Below are 15,265 nucleotides of genomic sequence, written 5' to 3'. Positions count from 1 at the left end.
ACCATTATCTTTTGAAAATAAATAGTATGGCACGTTTTTTAAGAGAGGTTCAAAAAATATAAACATATAAGTTTTAGAAATTTTGATTTTTCTGGTCCCTTATGTCTAGTTAATTAGTAGCATTTTCTGATTTACAAAACTGAGCAAGTAATTTGAGATCTGAAGTAAATCTTGAAAGGTTGATTGAGCTTAGCAGTTTATTCATCTGAGTGGTAGATTTGAAAATTTTGAGTTTATATTACTTAAATTTTATGCAATTAATTATGAAAATAGTAACAAATATGTAATTTGGGAATAAATAGATCCATATATATAAAACGTGTATTTGACTTTTCAATATTTAAACTTGTATAATTTCAACTCTTGAGTCAACCAACCTTTTAAAAGACGAAAAAAGAAGAAAGTTTTAGACAACCATTACTTATTCTAAAATTTATATGTATCATGTGCGTGAGTTAGACTCGAGCCAACTCCAATATAGTTGGATAGGAGATTTTTGCTTAAGTGTCACATTAGAAGGCACTCAAAGCTTTCAAACTCCTCAATCTTGACATGTTTGGGACTTAAAAGTTGATCACAATTGCCTTTATTCAACTATTAACCACTCCCCACAGCCAATGTGACCATTAGAGAAAGACAAGATTTAATATTCTACGATCTCTCTAAAAAGTTTCCACTTTTCAATTCACGACCATTACTCTCTTTTAGGTGAAAGAAGTATGACTACGTTACCAATAGTTGAGACTCAGTCAATTTCATTAGATCTACATATTTCTTAGTATATATTAGATATCAAATATATGAATTAAATTTACCAAACTCATCAGTGGTAATTTATTTATCTTTAACGTGATAAGTTTATCCAGATAATAGGTAGGAGGAGCATAAATTAAAACATTCTAGAATGGCACAGGGCCACCCTTTTTGGAGTTAGTGAGGAGGACAATCTCTCTCTCCTGTTTTAGCCAACACCATCAACCACGTTCATTTTTTAACTTGATGAGTCAAAATCAGAGGTGTATAAGTTGTCGAGCTATTTTTCCGCATGATACTAACCTAAATATATGTTGAAAGTACAAACAAATTACCACATTAGTTAAAGAAGAGGAAGATTCATTATATATAAGTGATGACAACTATCTACGTTGATATGATATATTTTTAATGAAACACAAAATAAAGTCATGAGAGTTATTATATTTAAAATAGACAATATCATATCATCGTAAAGATATATAAAATCGAAACTCACCGCTCTACGCACCATGTCAAGTTGATTAATTTTGGAATATTTTCGAGTTCCACTCCTATCTTCAAAGAAAAGGTAAAAAGAAAGAAAGAAAATGGGGAAAAATGGAAAACAAAAACCTTGGTCTCAAAAATTCACCCCATTTCGTTTCGTGGAGCTTTTTGTTTTATCCACACACATGGCGCTTTTCAAAGAGATTCCATGGACCAATAGGAGCTCGGCATCAAAACCCGCGGTCCCACAAAACGGAGGGTGGAGATCATCCCTCACGTACGCTACGACCACACCTGATTCCACCTTTTTGCGAGCCTTCCCCAAAGCATAATTCTTAACGTGTGGCGGCCGTATGGCTCACGCACTCCTCCTCCCTCCCACGTGCTGCCACGTCACCAAAAGCTCCTCCCACTGTGGGCCCCACCCCAAAAGAAAAAAACAAATAGACAAAACTGGCAAATAAGTCAAGTTACGACGTTGACAGATTTTTTCCTCTACTTTCTGCGGGTCCCACTATGATATTTTTACAAAAATCGAAAATTCCAAATAAAAAAAGCTATCGTTATTTGATTCGATGATTCGGAAACGGACGGCTGATGTTGCAGTTCTGAGGATCCCTTTTTATTTATATATTTTTTTTTCTCTTCTTCTTTCTGTTGGTTGTCATTGCCACTATGATTGAAAAATGGAGCAGATTAAAATTTTGTGATTATTCTTTGAATGATTGATCCTAATTTTATTTACTAATTTGAGAAAAAATACTATCTTATAGGTTAGGATAAATTTAATTTGTTTATAGAATATATTTAATCGAACATATTATATATACAAGTAATATAATGTATAATTTTGGTGAGAAAGAAACACACAATTCAATCGAGAATTGATGATAAAAGTTATGGTATGCTTATAAGATTGTTTGAGTAGTATAGATAGAGACTCGACTTATTTACCGAAATAAATTGCTTGAATAGAAGTTTGATAAACCTATTTAGTGTGTCTAGGCTAAATGAATATAGCTTTTCTAAGTTGAAAGGGTTGCTAAACAAGCATTATTCGAGTGTTTGTTTCACTTAGACAAGAAGAATATCGACCTACTTTGTTGAAATTTACCTTGTCTGATGATAAGAACTTGGCATATATACAATCATATAGTTCATCTTTGATCACAAACGACTATATTGAAGTATGTAACAGAGATGCTCCAACATTTATGATTGAGATGTTTCCAATTAGTGATCTTTATCCTATATTCACTTGTAAGAAATAATGTTATAATAATTCAACTAAATTTTCAAATGTTTGCATAATTTTTTTTTACCTTCTTTATGATTTGATTATATATCATTATTATTAAAAGTATAAAAAAATTAGAATAGCGGTATTGTTTTATGATAAGCTGAAAATTGAGAATATTCTTTCTATGATAGCAGCCAAGGAGAAAATAATTAGGTAATATCTTTTTTTTAATTATTTATTTAGTGTTTTTGTATATGTTTGGAGAGAAATAGTCAAATTAATGTCAAGTCATACTTGCGTTGCTCATTTTCTACGCATTAGGTTTAGATTATGAGAGAGGGGACAAAAATTCAATACTTGTGCTTTCACAAGTGATATTTTTGTTGTATTATTATTATTATTATTTTTTTTTTTTAACATCATCTATTTGATGATAATTTATATTTTATTTTTTAAATTTATGCTTGGAAAAAAATTTACAGGTCCACGCGTTAGGTTTGTTTAATTATTATTGTTATTTTGATGCTTATCATTATTTTTTTCCTTTTTTTCTTATCATGAGAACAATTAAGATAACATTAGTATATCATATTTACTTTCATCAATGAGAATTATAAATATTGATCGGATTGTTTTCTTATTGGATTTTAAAAATATGACCCTTTTATCAATAATTTAAAATTTTATGGTTAATTTGAACTAATATAGTAATCAAATACATTAGATTGACTTTAATTAAATCACTAATTGAGCAGTATATTTGATATTAATCCAACTAAATATCTAGTATGTCCAATGTCAGTCAAATTTCAACTTAACTGTTCTTGAAGTTTCGTAAATTTTTACACTTTAATAAGGTGATTTATACTACTAACCCTATCTTAATATTACTTTCTTTTATCTATTCAGTCGGCATATTCATACTAAAGATACTTGACAATGAATCGAATACTATTCAATTATTTTATTATTCTAATGAATTTTCAGCTTTACTAAAAAAAAAATTGAATTTTCAGCATCCATTGCTTTAGCCCAACAGCAGGGCCCATCCAACAAAAGGAACGAAACCCATAATTACAGTATCTGGGCCCAGGCCCAAGTCACAGCAGCACTTCAGATGGTTCAGAGGAGTTGAGTCATCTTCAATGGACAGAAAATAGGCAGACTAATACCAATCCCTCCACAGCTCCACTAGCTGATGTATTTTGACCTTAGAATAGTGCTTCCAAGTAAGACCAAAGTGACACGTGTCTCCATTAACTGGCCCGCATTAATTCGAGTGCTGAAAATCTATTCCTCTTTTAAGGTTCGTTCAAAGAGGGCGAGTTTAAACTTATGACTAAACTGGTAATCAACAATGTATGAATGTTTATGTACCACCCTTTGTTGGGTTTTGAAGACGGAGGAGGTTTGGTTAGCTGAAATATGATTTTCGGTTCAAGAAAGATGTCAAGTACACAGGAACCCCATGACCCAATTGGGTTCCCATTCATTTCATCATGCTACTATGATGTAACGTGCAATAGTATAGGCTCCCCATTTTTTTTCTCCCAACAAATTTGTAGGTTACTTTTTTCTCCATATTACATCGCAAATGAAGAGGTGGCAGTTTTAACTTATTACTTATAATGGAGAGATGTCTATGTCTAACCACTTAAATCATGCTCATCACTAACATTAGACTACCATTAGCCAATCCTTGTACTAAATTTTATGAGACTACTTGAATAAATTTCTTACGAAGAAGGTGTTTGGTTCACAGGTTAAATTTGTGTCCTGAAGTTAAGAAGCCTAGTTTATATGTCATATGTGAATTTGTTTGTCCCATACTATAAATTTGTTAATCTCACAAGCCACATGAATTCAGACTTATGAAACTGACCTTTTATACTAAGTACTGACTTTATCAATTATAAAGTAATAAACCAAAAGAAAGTTACAACTTTTCTAACTCATTCATTTCTACCCTCTGAACATAAACCATATGAACTTAAACTTCTTTTAACTTCAAACTTCATAAACCTAGAGTCAGTAAAACCAGGAGTGAAACAATCTTTGATAGGAAATGCATTCTTTCTAACCATTACATGTCACAAAAATTTATACACAAGTCCCAAAAGCATTAGAGAAGGTACAAATTGTCAAAGCCCACATCATGAGACTGGTCAAAACTACTAAACCAATTACTCTCTCACAAAGTCCAGGTATTTTACAAGCAAATCCTTTCAAGTATTTACAAAGTTGACCAATTTCAAACACATAGCTATCAACTCCAACTAGCTTCTAATCTAACTAAACCATTCATATCCGAAAACACTGACAGATTTTAGTTGATTCAAACATAGCTAAATAGATAAAGTATCTATTACCTTTCTCGAAGTTGAAAATGAGATCTCTTACCCTTAGATTTGTGAACTAAAAACAAACTTCACACAAAAACTTATCTACATCCATCACGAGAATGGCTTCTTCTTCAATGCTCATTTTTCAGAGATTCCAAATCAACCATTAGAGGCCCTCACTCTCCCCTTGCCAGCTCCAAACTATGTCTTTCAGTGCAGGCCTCACATCCTTCTCACAGAACTTGTTGTACTCCAGAGTGTCCCCGGCCGACTTCGAGAACTCGACCACTGCCAGCTCCGGTGCCACCTCGAAAACCTCCGCTGTGACTGTCAGCTTCCCTTTCCTCCCCTCCTCCTTCGCCTGCAGCCTCACCTTGCACTCCTTCAGATTAGTGGCCTTGAAATTCACCTTCTGAGCCAGAGACTGAAGCTTGGCTACAATGGCCGAGGCAGAGCACTTTGAAGTGAAAATGGACCCTGATTTCTTCTTGCTCTCAAACAAGCTTGACAAATCAAAACCAGAGGACATTGTGGAAATGAACTCAAAGGCATTGTAAAATGGAGGAGAAGATAACTTGGGGTTCCCCAGTTCAGAGATTTCATTGTTGAATTCATCTTTCTCACTGAATGAAATTGGCTTTGAGAAGCCGTTTCGAAACCAAGGACTTTGCATTATCTCTGGCATTGAAACTCTATTCTCTGGATCAACAACAAGAAACTTGGAGATCATTTCCATGGATTCCGAAGAAAACCATGGGGGAAACTCGAAGTCGGCCTTGAAAATCTTCCTATACAGCTTCATCACATTATCAGCTCGAAATGGCAGAGCCCCAGCAAGCAAAACATACAGGATCACCCCACAAGACCAGATATCTACCTTGGCGCCGTCGTATCCGCGCTTTCGGAGCACCTCAGGCGCCACATATGCCGGCGTCCCGCACCGCGTGTGGAGCAAACCATCGACTCGGAGCTGCTCCGGCAGGGCGGAGAGGCCAAAATCGGAGACCTTCAAATTCCCATTCACGTCGAGAAGGAGATTCTCCGGCTTCAAGTCCCGGTGCGAGACGCCGCGGCTGTGGCAGAAGTCGACGGCGGAGACGAGCTGCCGAAAGTACTTTCTGGCTGCGTCCTCCGTCAGTTTTCCTTGTTTAGACAATTTCACAAACAGTTCGCCGCCACTAACGTACTCCATCACAAAGTAAACCTTTGATTTCGTCGCCATTACTTCTTTTAATTCCACGATGTGGGGGTGACGAACCAGGCCCATGACGGAGATTTCTCGCTGGATTTGATCCAGAAGCCCCTCTTTCTTCACCCTCTCCTTGAGGATCACTTTAATTGCGACGCTCTCGTGGGTCACCAAGTTTCTTCCATAATAGACCTTAGCAAAGGTCCCTTTCCCTAATAGCCGCCCCATTTCGTATTTCCCAAACAGAACATTTCTCGACGGCGCCGCCTCACCCGCCATCTCTTTATCTTCAACGAAGTGAAAGAAAAGAGTTTCAAATTTGGGTTTCAATTCAGGCCCAGCGACGATGGAGATAGAGGAGAAATCGGCATGACCCAGATGAGAAAACGTAACATTTTCCCGGGAAAAGGTGTGGATTGATGAGAAAATAGAGTGGGGAACTGATTTGGAGTCGAAAACAGAGCATTATCGGCGGGAAATGAAGATAAAAGTGATGGGGAAATTGATTGGGGGATGGGAAAATGGCTGCGCGAGTGAACTGTGGGCGAGAATCAGGGGTAGTGGATTGGTGGGAGAAATTAGGCGATTGGATGATGAAAACGATAAAATTGGAGGAGATATGAAAGAGTAGGGCACTGTGCTCCAACCATTGAAGAACACGGTTAAGTTTTTGGCTTTTGTTTTTTTGGGGGATTCCGGAAGCAGTGGGCTATCGTAATCAGCACATAGAAATATCTACGTTTTTCATATTTGAATAATTTAGAATATTTCTTCCCGTAGATGCTTGACACATCAAGCATTTGTGGGTCCAAAGATATTATTAATATGCCTTGATCACGCTCAAATTATCACGAAACTTTTCGAAGAATATTCAGATTTTCAATTTGAGCATAGTTTATTTAGTTTAATTTGCATTTGTCCTACCAATAAGGTTCAAATCTCACATTATTGTTGAGTTCTAAAAAGAAAAAGAAAAAACTTGAGAATAGCTATTGGGTTAGGGTTTAGTCTAAACGTCAATATTTTGAATTTCTATGCTAATTAGTGGGATAAAAGATACCTATTGCATCCCTTGAGATTAAAAGTTTAATCTTGACCTTTACAATTGTTTGAGCTATAACAATATTTAAATCTCCAAACCTTAATTATAATGTTATATTCTCCACAAAAAAAAAAAAAAATCAAATACATCGTCATGATCAACCTAAGCATTTTGGCCAACATGAGTCTAACTTCGATTGGTTAAGACATTTATCTCCATTTTCATCTCTATATGTTGTATTAAAAAAAACCACTAGTCATCTTGATCGTCAAAGCATATTTTTAAGTGAAACACTTCTTTTTATCCGCACATTTTAAAAAATCACTAATTAAATACGTTTCCTAAAGTATTTTAAGTATCGTTTTTTAGTGTTCTAAGAATTTTCAAAAAACTACTTTCATAGTTAACATTATAAATGATTTCTATCAAATTTACTGTTCAAATTCAAGATTGAAACAAATATTTACCCAAAGTTTCAGAATCAAAATAAAATATTTTCAATTGTGGAGGCGAGAACGCGAATAAATATAAAAAATCCGAATAAGATATTATTATTATTTTTTTATTAACACCATTTTTGCACCAATTGTATTCGGCCAAACTGGTGTAGCTTGAAGTCACTGGATTTCCATTCTATATCAAAATCATGGTTGTTTTTTTCAAAATTTTTATTAGTTCACTTCTTAACCCTAGCTTTTAGCTCCAAAAGAAGGAAAAGAAGTTTGATTTGATCTAATGTTTTAATGTTAATAGATAATACATTAAAGGTAATCATATTCATAGTAACGTGTCATTAGCTATTTTAAAGCACTATCAGATATTTATATAATAAAACAAAAATAGATTAAAAAACTTGTTAATGGATTTGACAAAAAGCCAAAGGCAGATATAGAATTTAACTAAAGTTAGTGTACTTATCAACTGATTAAATACTTTTTTTTAAGGAATATTCGAAGTACCTTCAATCATATTAACTTCTATTTGTGTCTGATTACAGTTTGAAATACGTTTTATTAAAAACCAAAAGAAAATATAATCTTGAAGAAATAATTGATAAGTAGTTTATTACGGACGTTTGGTTGATAATCATATAACAGAAACTTGAAAACGAGATATTAAAAAAAATAGAGTGTTCTTTTAGTATCCTTAGATTTTTGTTTGTCAGCAGTTTGATAATTGAATCTCAATTTAAAAAATTGTTAAAGGTATTTTTAGCAATATATTTATAAATGAGTAGTAATTACCAAATATTTAGTTTAATCTAAAATATTAATTTATTAACATTTTTGTTATGAATTTTGTATAATTATTATTTTACAACTTTCTATAATTTATAATATATTATATTTTATATGTTTTAATATTAACAAAAATAAAATGAGTTTAGAACATGAACTAATACATTAGTCAAAGTTTTTATCCCTTATCTTAAAATTTCAAATTCTAAATCTGAAAATACTGAAAAATGTTTTATAAGGATTTCCACTATTTGGATCATACAATCCCAAACAGTTTTAAAAAACAAATTTGTCAAACCTATCCAACCGTAATCCATTTGATTCAATCTAAAAACAAGAAACATAATTGGATTGCCAACCAAACAAGTCCTATTAAAAAAATATATATATATCCAAAGGCTATAGGTGTATTTTCACAATAACTATGATGATAATTATGATGCAGAAAATGTCAATTCAAATTAAATGGATCGAAAACGATATTACTACATGGATAAGAATTCACATCTTTAATTTCTTACCAAAAAAATTTCTCCTTCCTACCCTCTAATGGCAAGAAGGCGAAGAGAGAGCTAAAAGAAGTTGATGGTTGGAGGGATTTGGGGCGGAAAAAAATTGAGTTGGGTCGAGTTATGAGATTTTTTTTAGACCAATTTGATCCATTCTCCTACCTGATGGAACCGAATCAAGTGGCCAACTTAATCTTAAAATTATTAGGTTGGGTTGAGTTACCAAGTTGCAAAACTTTTAGATTTTCCTAGTATTTATAATAATCTATTTCTTATCACACAACAAATAATATCTAAAATTTCATAAAACAATTTACCCCATGGCTCATGTGGATATATGTGGGGAGAGACATCATAAATGAGGGATACGGAGAGAGATGGAAGTCGAGCACGAAAGATGGATGGACAGTGGGATATGCATACTACAAGTAAATTTAAAGCTAAGAGAGACGAGAGACTAAAGCATTCGAACAAGAAAAGAATTTCAGTACAACAAATATGATGTAGATTTAAAGCTTGAACTTAATAAAAAAAAAATACTTAGATATTTTTTAACAAGTTGAGTTATGTTCACAAATTTCGCAGATCAAAAGGATATTTACCCTCATTATAATACATTAAGAAGCTCTTGTCACCTTATTAAAACTATTTTTTTAAAAGCATTTCTAAACAAATGATTTTAAATGTTTAAAGAAAAGCTTTTCAGAATGAATGACAGAAATCTAAGGCAGAAACAGCCGAAGATATGGGCCTGTCTTTCCTTTGGTGGGCCTAATGACCAACCAAAGACCTTTCAGAATGGGCCGGTTTTATGATCGGCCTCTCTCAATCATTGAGCCTATGGGCCAGATTCCATACCCTTTTTGCTACTTATCGAACATTGGGCCTTTCTTACGATTGTTCTTTCAACAGTTACTTTCCACAATTTTGTCCCACCTCTGTAAATTTTTGACAAAAATTCTCCTTTCCATTACATGATGTCATAAGACATCACTTAATTATAATTATCAACTTAATCCGTTGATAATTATGAATTACTTCAAGTTATATCTCTAGTTAAACATAGAAAGAATATGTACTTAAAAAAAAAACATCGAAAGAATATAAGTTATAACTAGACAATTTTTAAAATAAATACTTATAATTTATTTGGGTAAAATATGGTCAATATGGTAATACTTTGGTTAGCATACGGTCAAAGTACAATAAGATTTGACATATAAAATAAATTTGAATTCTCAAACCAACTCACTTTTTCTATTCTTATATTCCTACATAAATAGATAAGTAGATAAGTGATAGACCACAATAAATAAATAAATATATATATATATAATAAATTCATGGAACAAATATTGGCTAGGGGTAAGAATAGAAACGCAATAATCGACTTTTGTTAAAGAAAAAAAAGTAAAAGATTTTTATTCTCAAAAAAGAAAAAGTAGTAGAAACTTAATTCGTATATGATGCAGTCTTACAATAAAAGAAATTGACGATTCATGTTAATAGCAATATTCATTGTATAGTACTAATTCAACCCTTAACTTCATTCATAATTTTTTTACCCAATTGGAAGTGAATGGTATTGTCCGTAGATAAATAACTTAGCAAACAAGTGAATCATAATATTAGTTGGAGGCCAGAGGAAAATCACACTTAAATCGAAATACATGAGTGTTAGAAATCATATATATTTATATATAATTTGAAATATGGAGTTGGATATTCGAACCAATGACCTTTTGTAAATTATTTCGAGTTTTCTCACATTTTTATTAATAAAATTTTCAAAGATATGATTGTCCAACTCATACAACGCACTCTTTTTAGTTTAAGAATTTTTATGTACGTGCATACATATTATTTGCAGCTTTTATTTATAATGTAATTCTTAATCGTAACACTCCTCTAGACGATTGTGGAGAGAGTTTTTATGTAAATTATTTCTTCTTTATTTTGGTCGTCTTTCAGCATGTATGTGAGAGAGAGATGTTCTTGTTGATTAGATCGGAAGTGAACGTGTTGAATCAAAAAAAGAAAGAAAAAGGAAAAAAATATAAAAAAAAAAAGAAAAAGAAAAAGAAATTGGCAATCTGAGACTATAAGCTCCGGCTGATACTGATAATAATTTATGACTAACTGTTCCAATTTCGGCTATCGCGTGTTCACACGCGTCGGTCACTGATTATTGACCAAAAACTTTTCCGCACGTGGCTTCAATATTTTTTTATTACTATTTTGCATTTTCAATTTCAAGTTTTCAACATAATAACATTATTTTTAAACAATATATATTACATTACATTCTACCAATTTAATATGTATTTAAAAAATATATCATAACTTTTCCTTTATTGTTCAAATATAGCATAAGTTTGATGTTCCTGATGTATTTTAGATTATATTTGAGTTCGACTTTAATTTAAGTTATGATTTTTGTAAAATTTTAAACATTCTATTCAAGGTTTTAAATGTCAATGTCGATGAAAATGTCGAGGTTTCAATTTCATTGAATTATCGATAAAATGTTGATGTCGGTGAATATTTATGTTAAAGTTATCGAAATTAAAAAATTGTAAAAAGTATTTAAATTATTATATAAACATTTTCATATTTTTAAATAAGTTAAAAAATAATTAATATTAATATTATGTATATATTAGTGACATTTTGTTGATATTTTTCATATTTTGTCGATTTTTTTATACTATGATGGAAATGTCGATTTACCACTCATATCGATGTCGAACCCATGAAAACATAGACATGTCGATAGAAACGTCGACGTGTCGATAGATATTTAGAATCATGATTCTAGCTACTACATTTAAAAATACATATATTTATTTTATATTATAGGAGAGTAAGAGATCTTGTGGGTTAGAAGTTAGCGGTACCTTTAGTTCTCATTTTTTTGCGTGGAAGACACTCGATGACGTATATCTCATAGATGGATCTACCTTCTCCATAACTCGACATGTGGTGTGACTACGTGGCGGGTGAGATTTTACCCATTTTTTCTTCTTCTTATTGGCAGTGAGATTTTCATTTCAAACTCTTAGTAATCTCTCCTCGAACGAAACTATATAAAATTTTTCCTCTAAATAAGTTTTTTTTTGTTCTGCTATATTAATGGTTTTCTCTTTATCCATTATTCTTTTTTGGAACAATATACCTTTACCACATTTATTTCTTTGTTGTTGCATCCTTAAGATCACTTTGATATGAAAAAATTTATGAATATAACGATCCTCTTTCAAATTAAATAATCAGTTTATTTAACAGTTATTATCATCAAAATCATTTTTATCTTCAATGATTGTCCATTAAGGTTAAGTTTGACCCCAAAAGGGAAAATATGGAAAATTTTATTTAATTAGGCTATTTTCCACTATGAAGTCAAATGTGATTTTAGAGTTGTAAATAATTAACCAACTAATTTTCCATCCTAATTCAATCAACTTTGAATTTTTGGCTTTTTAGATTACCTAAAACTTGATTTTTATGTTCAAACATTTTCAAAAGTGATTTTTTTCTTTAATAGTTTAAATTTGTTAAAATTTGTTTTGATGTTTGGGTAGATATCATTAATTTTCACCATTGATTTTGAGGAGTTTAGTTGTGTGTTAAATAATTCTCTTAGTCCTTACCCATACAATTCTAGGCGTTATACTCCAAAAATAAAATATATATATTATTAATGCAAATATTAATGAAGATTTTATAACTTACCTGAAAAGAGAGTTTTTTTGTTTTTTGTTTTGTCTTTTTTTAAGAATAACTTAAAAAGAGTTAAAATTTTATTCATTAATATTCCAAACAAATATATATATATATAATAAATTCAACTTCAACACCAGCTTGGACTTGGGATGACCAACACGAATTAAGTACTAACTTAAGTTTTAGAGGGTACGCGTCACATCGGTACAAGATTTTGTTTGTAGGTTAACCCGTCAACCCAAATCATAATCCATTTCGAATCACTTGCTTACATTTAACCTTGGTTAGAAATCATACATCGGCAACACACATATATGATATGATGCCTTGTCGATATCATCGGTCAAATTAGCACATAGGATAATGAAACTAAAGGCAATTGAATTTAGGTAGAGATCAATAAAGATAAAAATGAGAAAAGTAGGAGGTTTGAAAGGTATAATATAATATCTCTTTATCTAAGATGTTAATTCGACCAAACACTATGTAGGCAATATATGGTCAAGTCACTTAGTATCACATGAGGTGACTTGATTGAGTGGAAAGGACTTCACACGCGACAATCCTTGGCTCTCATGTGTTGTGACACTCGAGTAGAAAGGAGAGGTACATGAATGAATTAATACCACATCCAAATAAGAGGGATCCTGATATCATGGAAGAATGTTTAAGGCTTAAAATAATTGATAGTTACCACCTATACTAACAAAGTGCACCTTCCTTTTCGATAACTCAAGCGCAAGAACTCTAAAGTTAAGCATGTTTGACTTGGAACAATCTTCGGATAGGTGACCTTCTAGTTGCTTTACTTGGAAGTATGTGAGTGAAGACAAAGCATCCTGGAAGAACTCGTATTGGTCCGTAGGGATAGTCTACGCTCTTCTAAGTAGCTCAAATCTAGACGGTGGTGCGATCGGGGCGGTTAGGGCCAAATCCAGATTCCGATTATTTTGCAAGTATAAAAATTTTTAAAATATTTTTTGCATGCTTATTTATACATTTTTACATAAAATTCTTAATCCCCATATATCATTAACATACATATTCTAGGATTGAAACATCATGAGGAGGGGAACAAACTACAACCAGTTTCAAGACCATTTCAATCCTTTTCCGTGAATAAATTTAGATTTTCTTTTTTACTATATTTACAAATTCAAAATGACAACGTTAGTCCATATTTACAATTAATCGAGCTTGTTTGGCTAAAATAATTCAAATCACAAGTTAAAATATAAATTAAAAAAAAAAAGTTTGTAGGACAAGTCTCCAAACTCATATGAGAACAAATTTAGAATTGAGAAGGAAAGACCCACCAATAGAAAACTAATTCTCACCCAAGTGGCTTTAGCCATTAACCATTGGCCAACTTGAATAGCTAACTAGACAGACCCCATACCATTGGAATTCAAAAGTCTCTCTCTTTTTTCTTTTTGGCAAAAAAAAAAAAAAAGAAGAAAGAAAAATCCAGCAAAAGCCAGTTAGTTTCCATTTATTCATGAATGAGAACAAAGGCTGAAAACAAGTGCAAATTCATTGGACCACCACCTACTATTAAAATATTACGCAAATTATTTAAATAGTATATAATTGTAATCTAATATTATTTAATATATAATAATAATTTTTCTTTTCCTTTTCCTTTTTTTTTTCTTTTTTGGTCACGGTCAAGGCCATCGCCAAGACTTTGGAACGGTACGACGCCGTCCTGTCGAAATCAATGTTGTTTACGTGGGTCTCCGCCTCCCTTCTATTTTGACTTTTCTGTATCCTTGTCGGATTTGTACAACTATTTTTTTTTGTTTTTTTGGAGAACTTTTTGTTGTCTTCACTATTTACTGATCTCTCTCTCACATCTTCTTTCATGTTAACTTTTTTTATTTTATTATTTTTATATCCTTCATGCATCTATTAAGGTTAAATTTCAATCTCAACTATTTACATTTCATCAACTTAGGTTGGGATAAAGTCTTGGTACATTGAATTTTGGTACGAAAAAGAAATTCAATGATTCTATTCTAATTTCTTGAGACAGGACATAACATAATACAATGAACTGTACATATTTTGTTTTATGTCTTTCCTTTAAGATCAAGTGAAAAGAATATCGTCAAATAGTAGAATGACTAAATACAATTTTTTAATAATGTCGCGAAATAGTAGAATGACTAAATGATGTTAATGTTTAATTTGTTTGATTTTCAAAGTTATGTTTAGACTTTAAGAGAGTAAAATTTATGATAGTATAAAACTATTTAATGAAATATAAAAATATATGAATACAAATAATCAATCAATAAGGAATTTAAGATAGATGTAAAATACTTATTAATTAATTTAAATAATTTATATGAGTTTTTGTTGTTACCAAGATTTCTTATTAATATCTTTATCATATTTCTGAAATGGTAAAGCTAACTATACTTTTCATTTTTATTAATGAAAGAGGTCTACGATGTCAAAGTGCAAGACCAAAAATATATTATTAATGTTTTGGTTAAAAAAAACCTAATTAATAGTATCCATTGAAATACACGATATAATTGGTTCAAGATTTAATTGAAATTGAGAGAAGAATACTTTTTTTCCTTTCCAATCGATCCATTTTGAGTGTAATTCGCAAGAATGCTTAGCTTCTCAGTTGAGGCTATTGTGTCATGCATTGTGGCGAGAGCGAGAGGGAAATTAATTTTTTCCTTTTTTTTTTGGTTAACCTCCAACCACGAGGGAAGGAGTTTGA

At 31.7% G+C, this 15,265-nt stretch overlaps 1 protein-coding gene across 1 annotated transcript; it reads right to left on the bottom strand.

Moving 5' to 3' along the window:
* Window positions 1-4,665: 4,665 nt before the first annotated feature.
* On the bottom strand, window positions 4,666-6,675 carry LOC111020996 (CBL-interacting serine/threonine-protein kinase 5). Its single transcript, XM_022297822.2, is given in 2 exon segments — window positions 4,666-4,999; window positions 5,002-6,675. Coding segments are annotated over 2 exon segments (1,335 nt in total). The 5' UTR covers window positions 6,293-6,675; the 3' UTR covers window positions 4,666-4,955.
* Between the last annotated feature and the right edge of the window lie 8,590 nt (window positions 6,676-15,265).

Source organism: Momordica charantia (assembly GCF_013281855.1).
Source record: "Momordica charantia cultivar OHB3-1 chromosome 8 unlocalized genomic scaffold, Mcharantia_2.0 BLBB01000008.1, whole genome shotgun sequence".
NCBI classification, from domain to species: Eukaryota; Viridiplantae; Streptophyta; class Magnoliopsida; order Cucurbitales; family Cucurbitaceae; genus Momordica; species Momordica charantia.
Note: the sequence above shows the minus strand (reverse complement) of the source record. Positions and strands in the feature narration are given on the sequence as shown.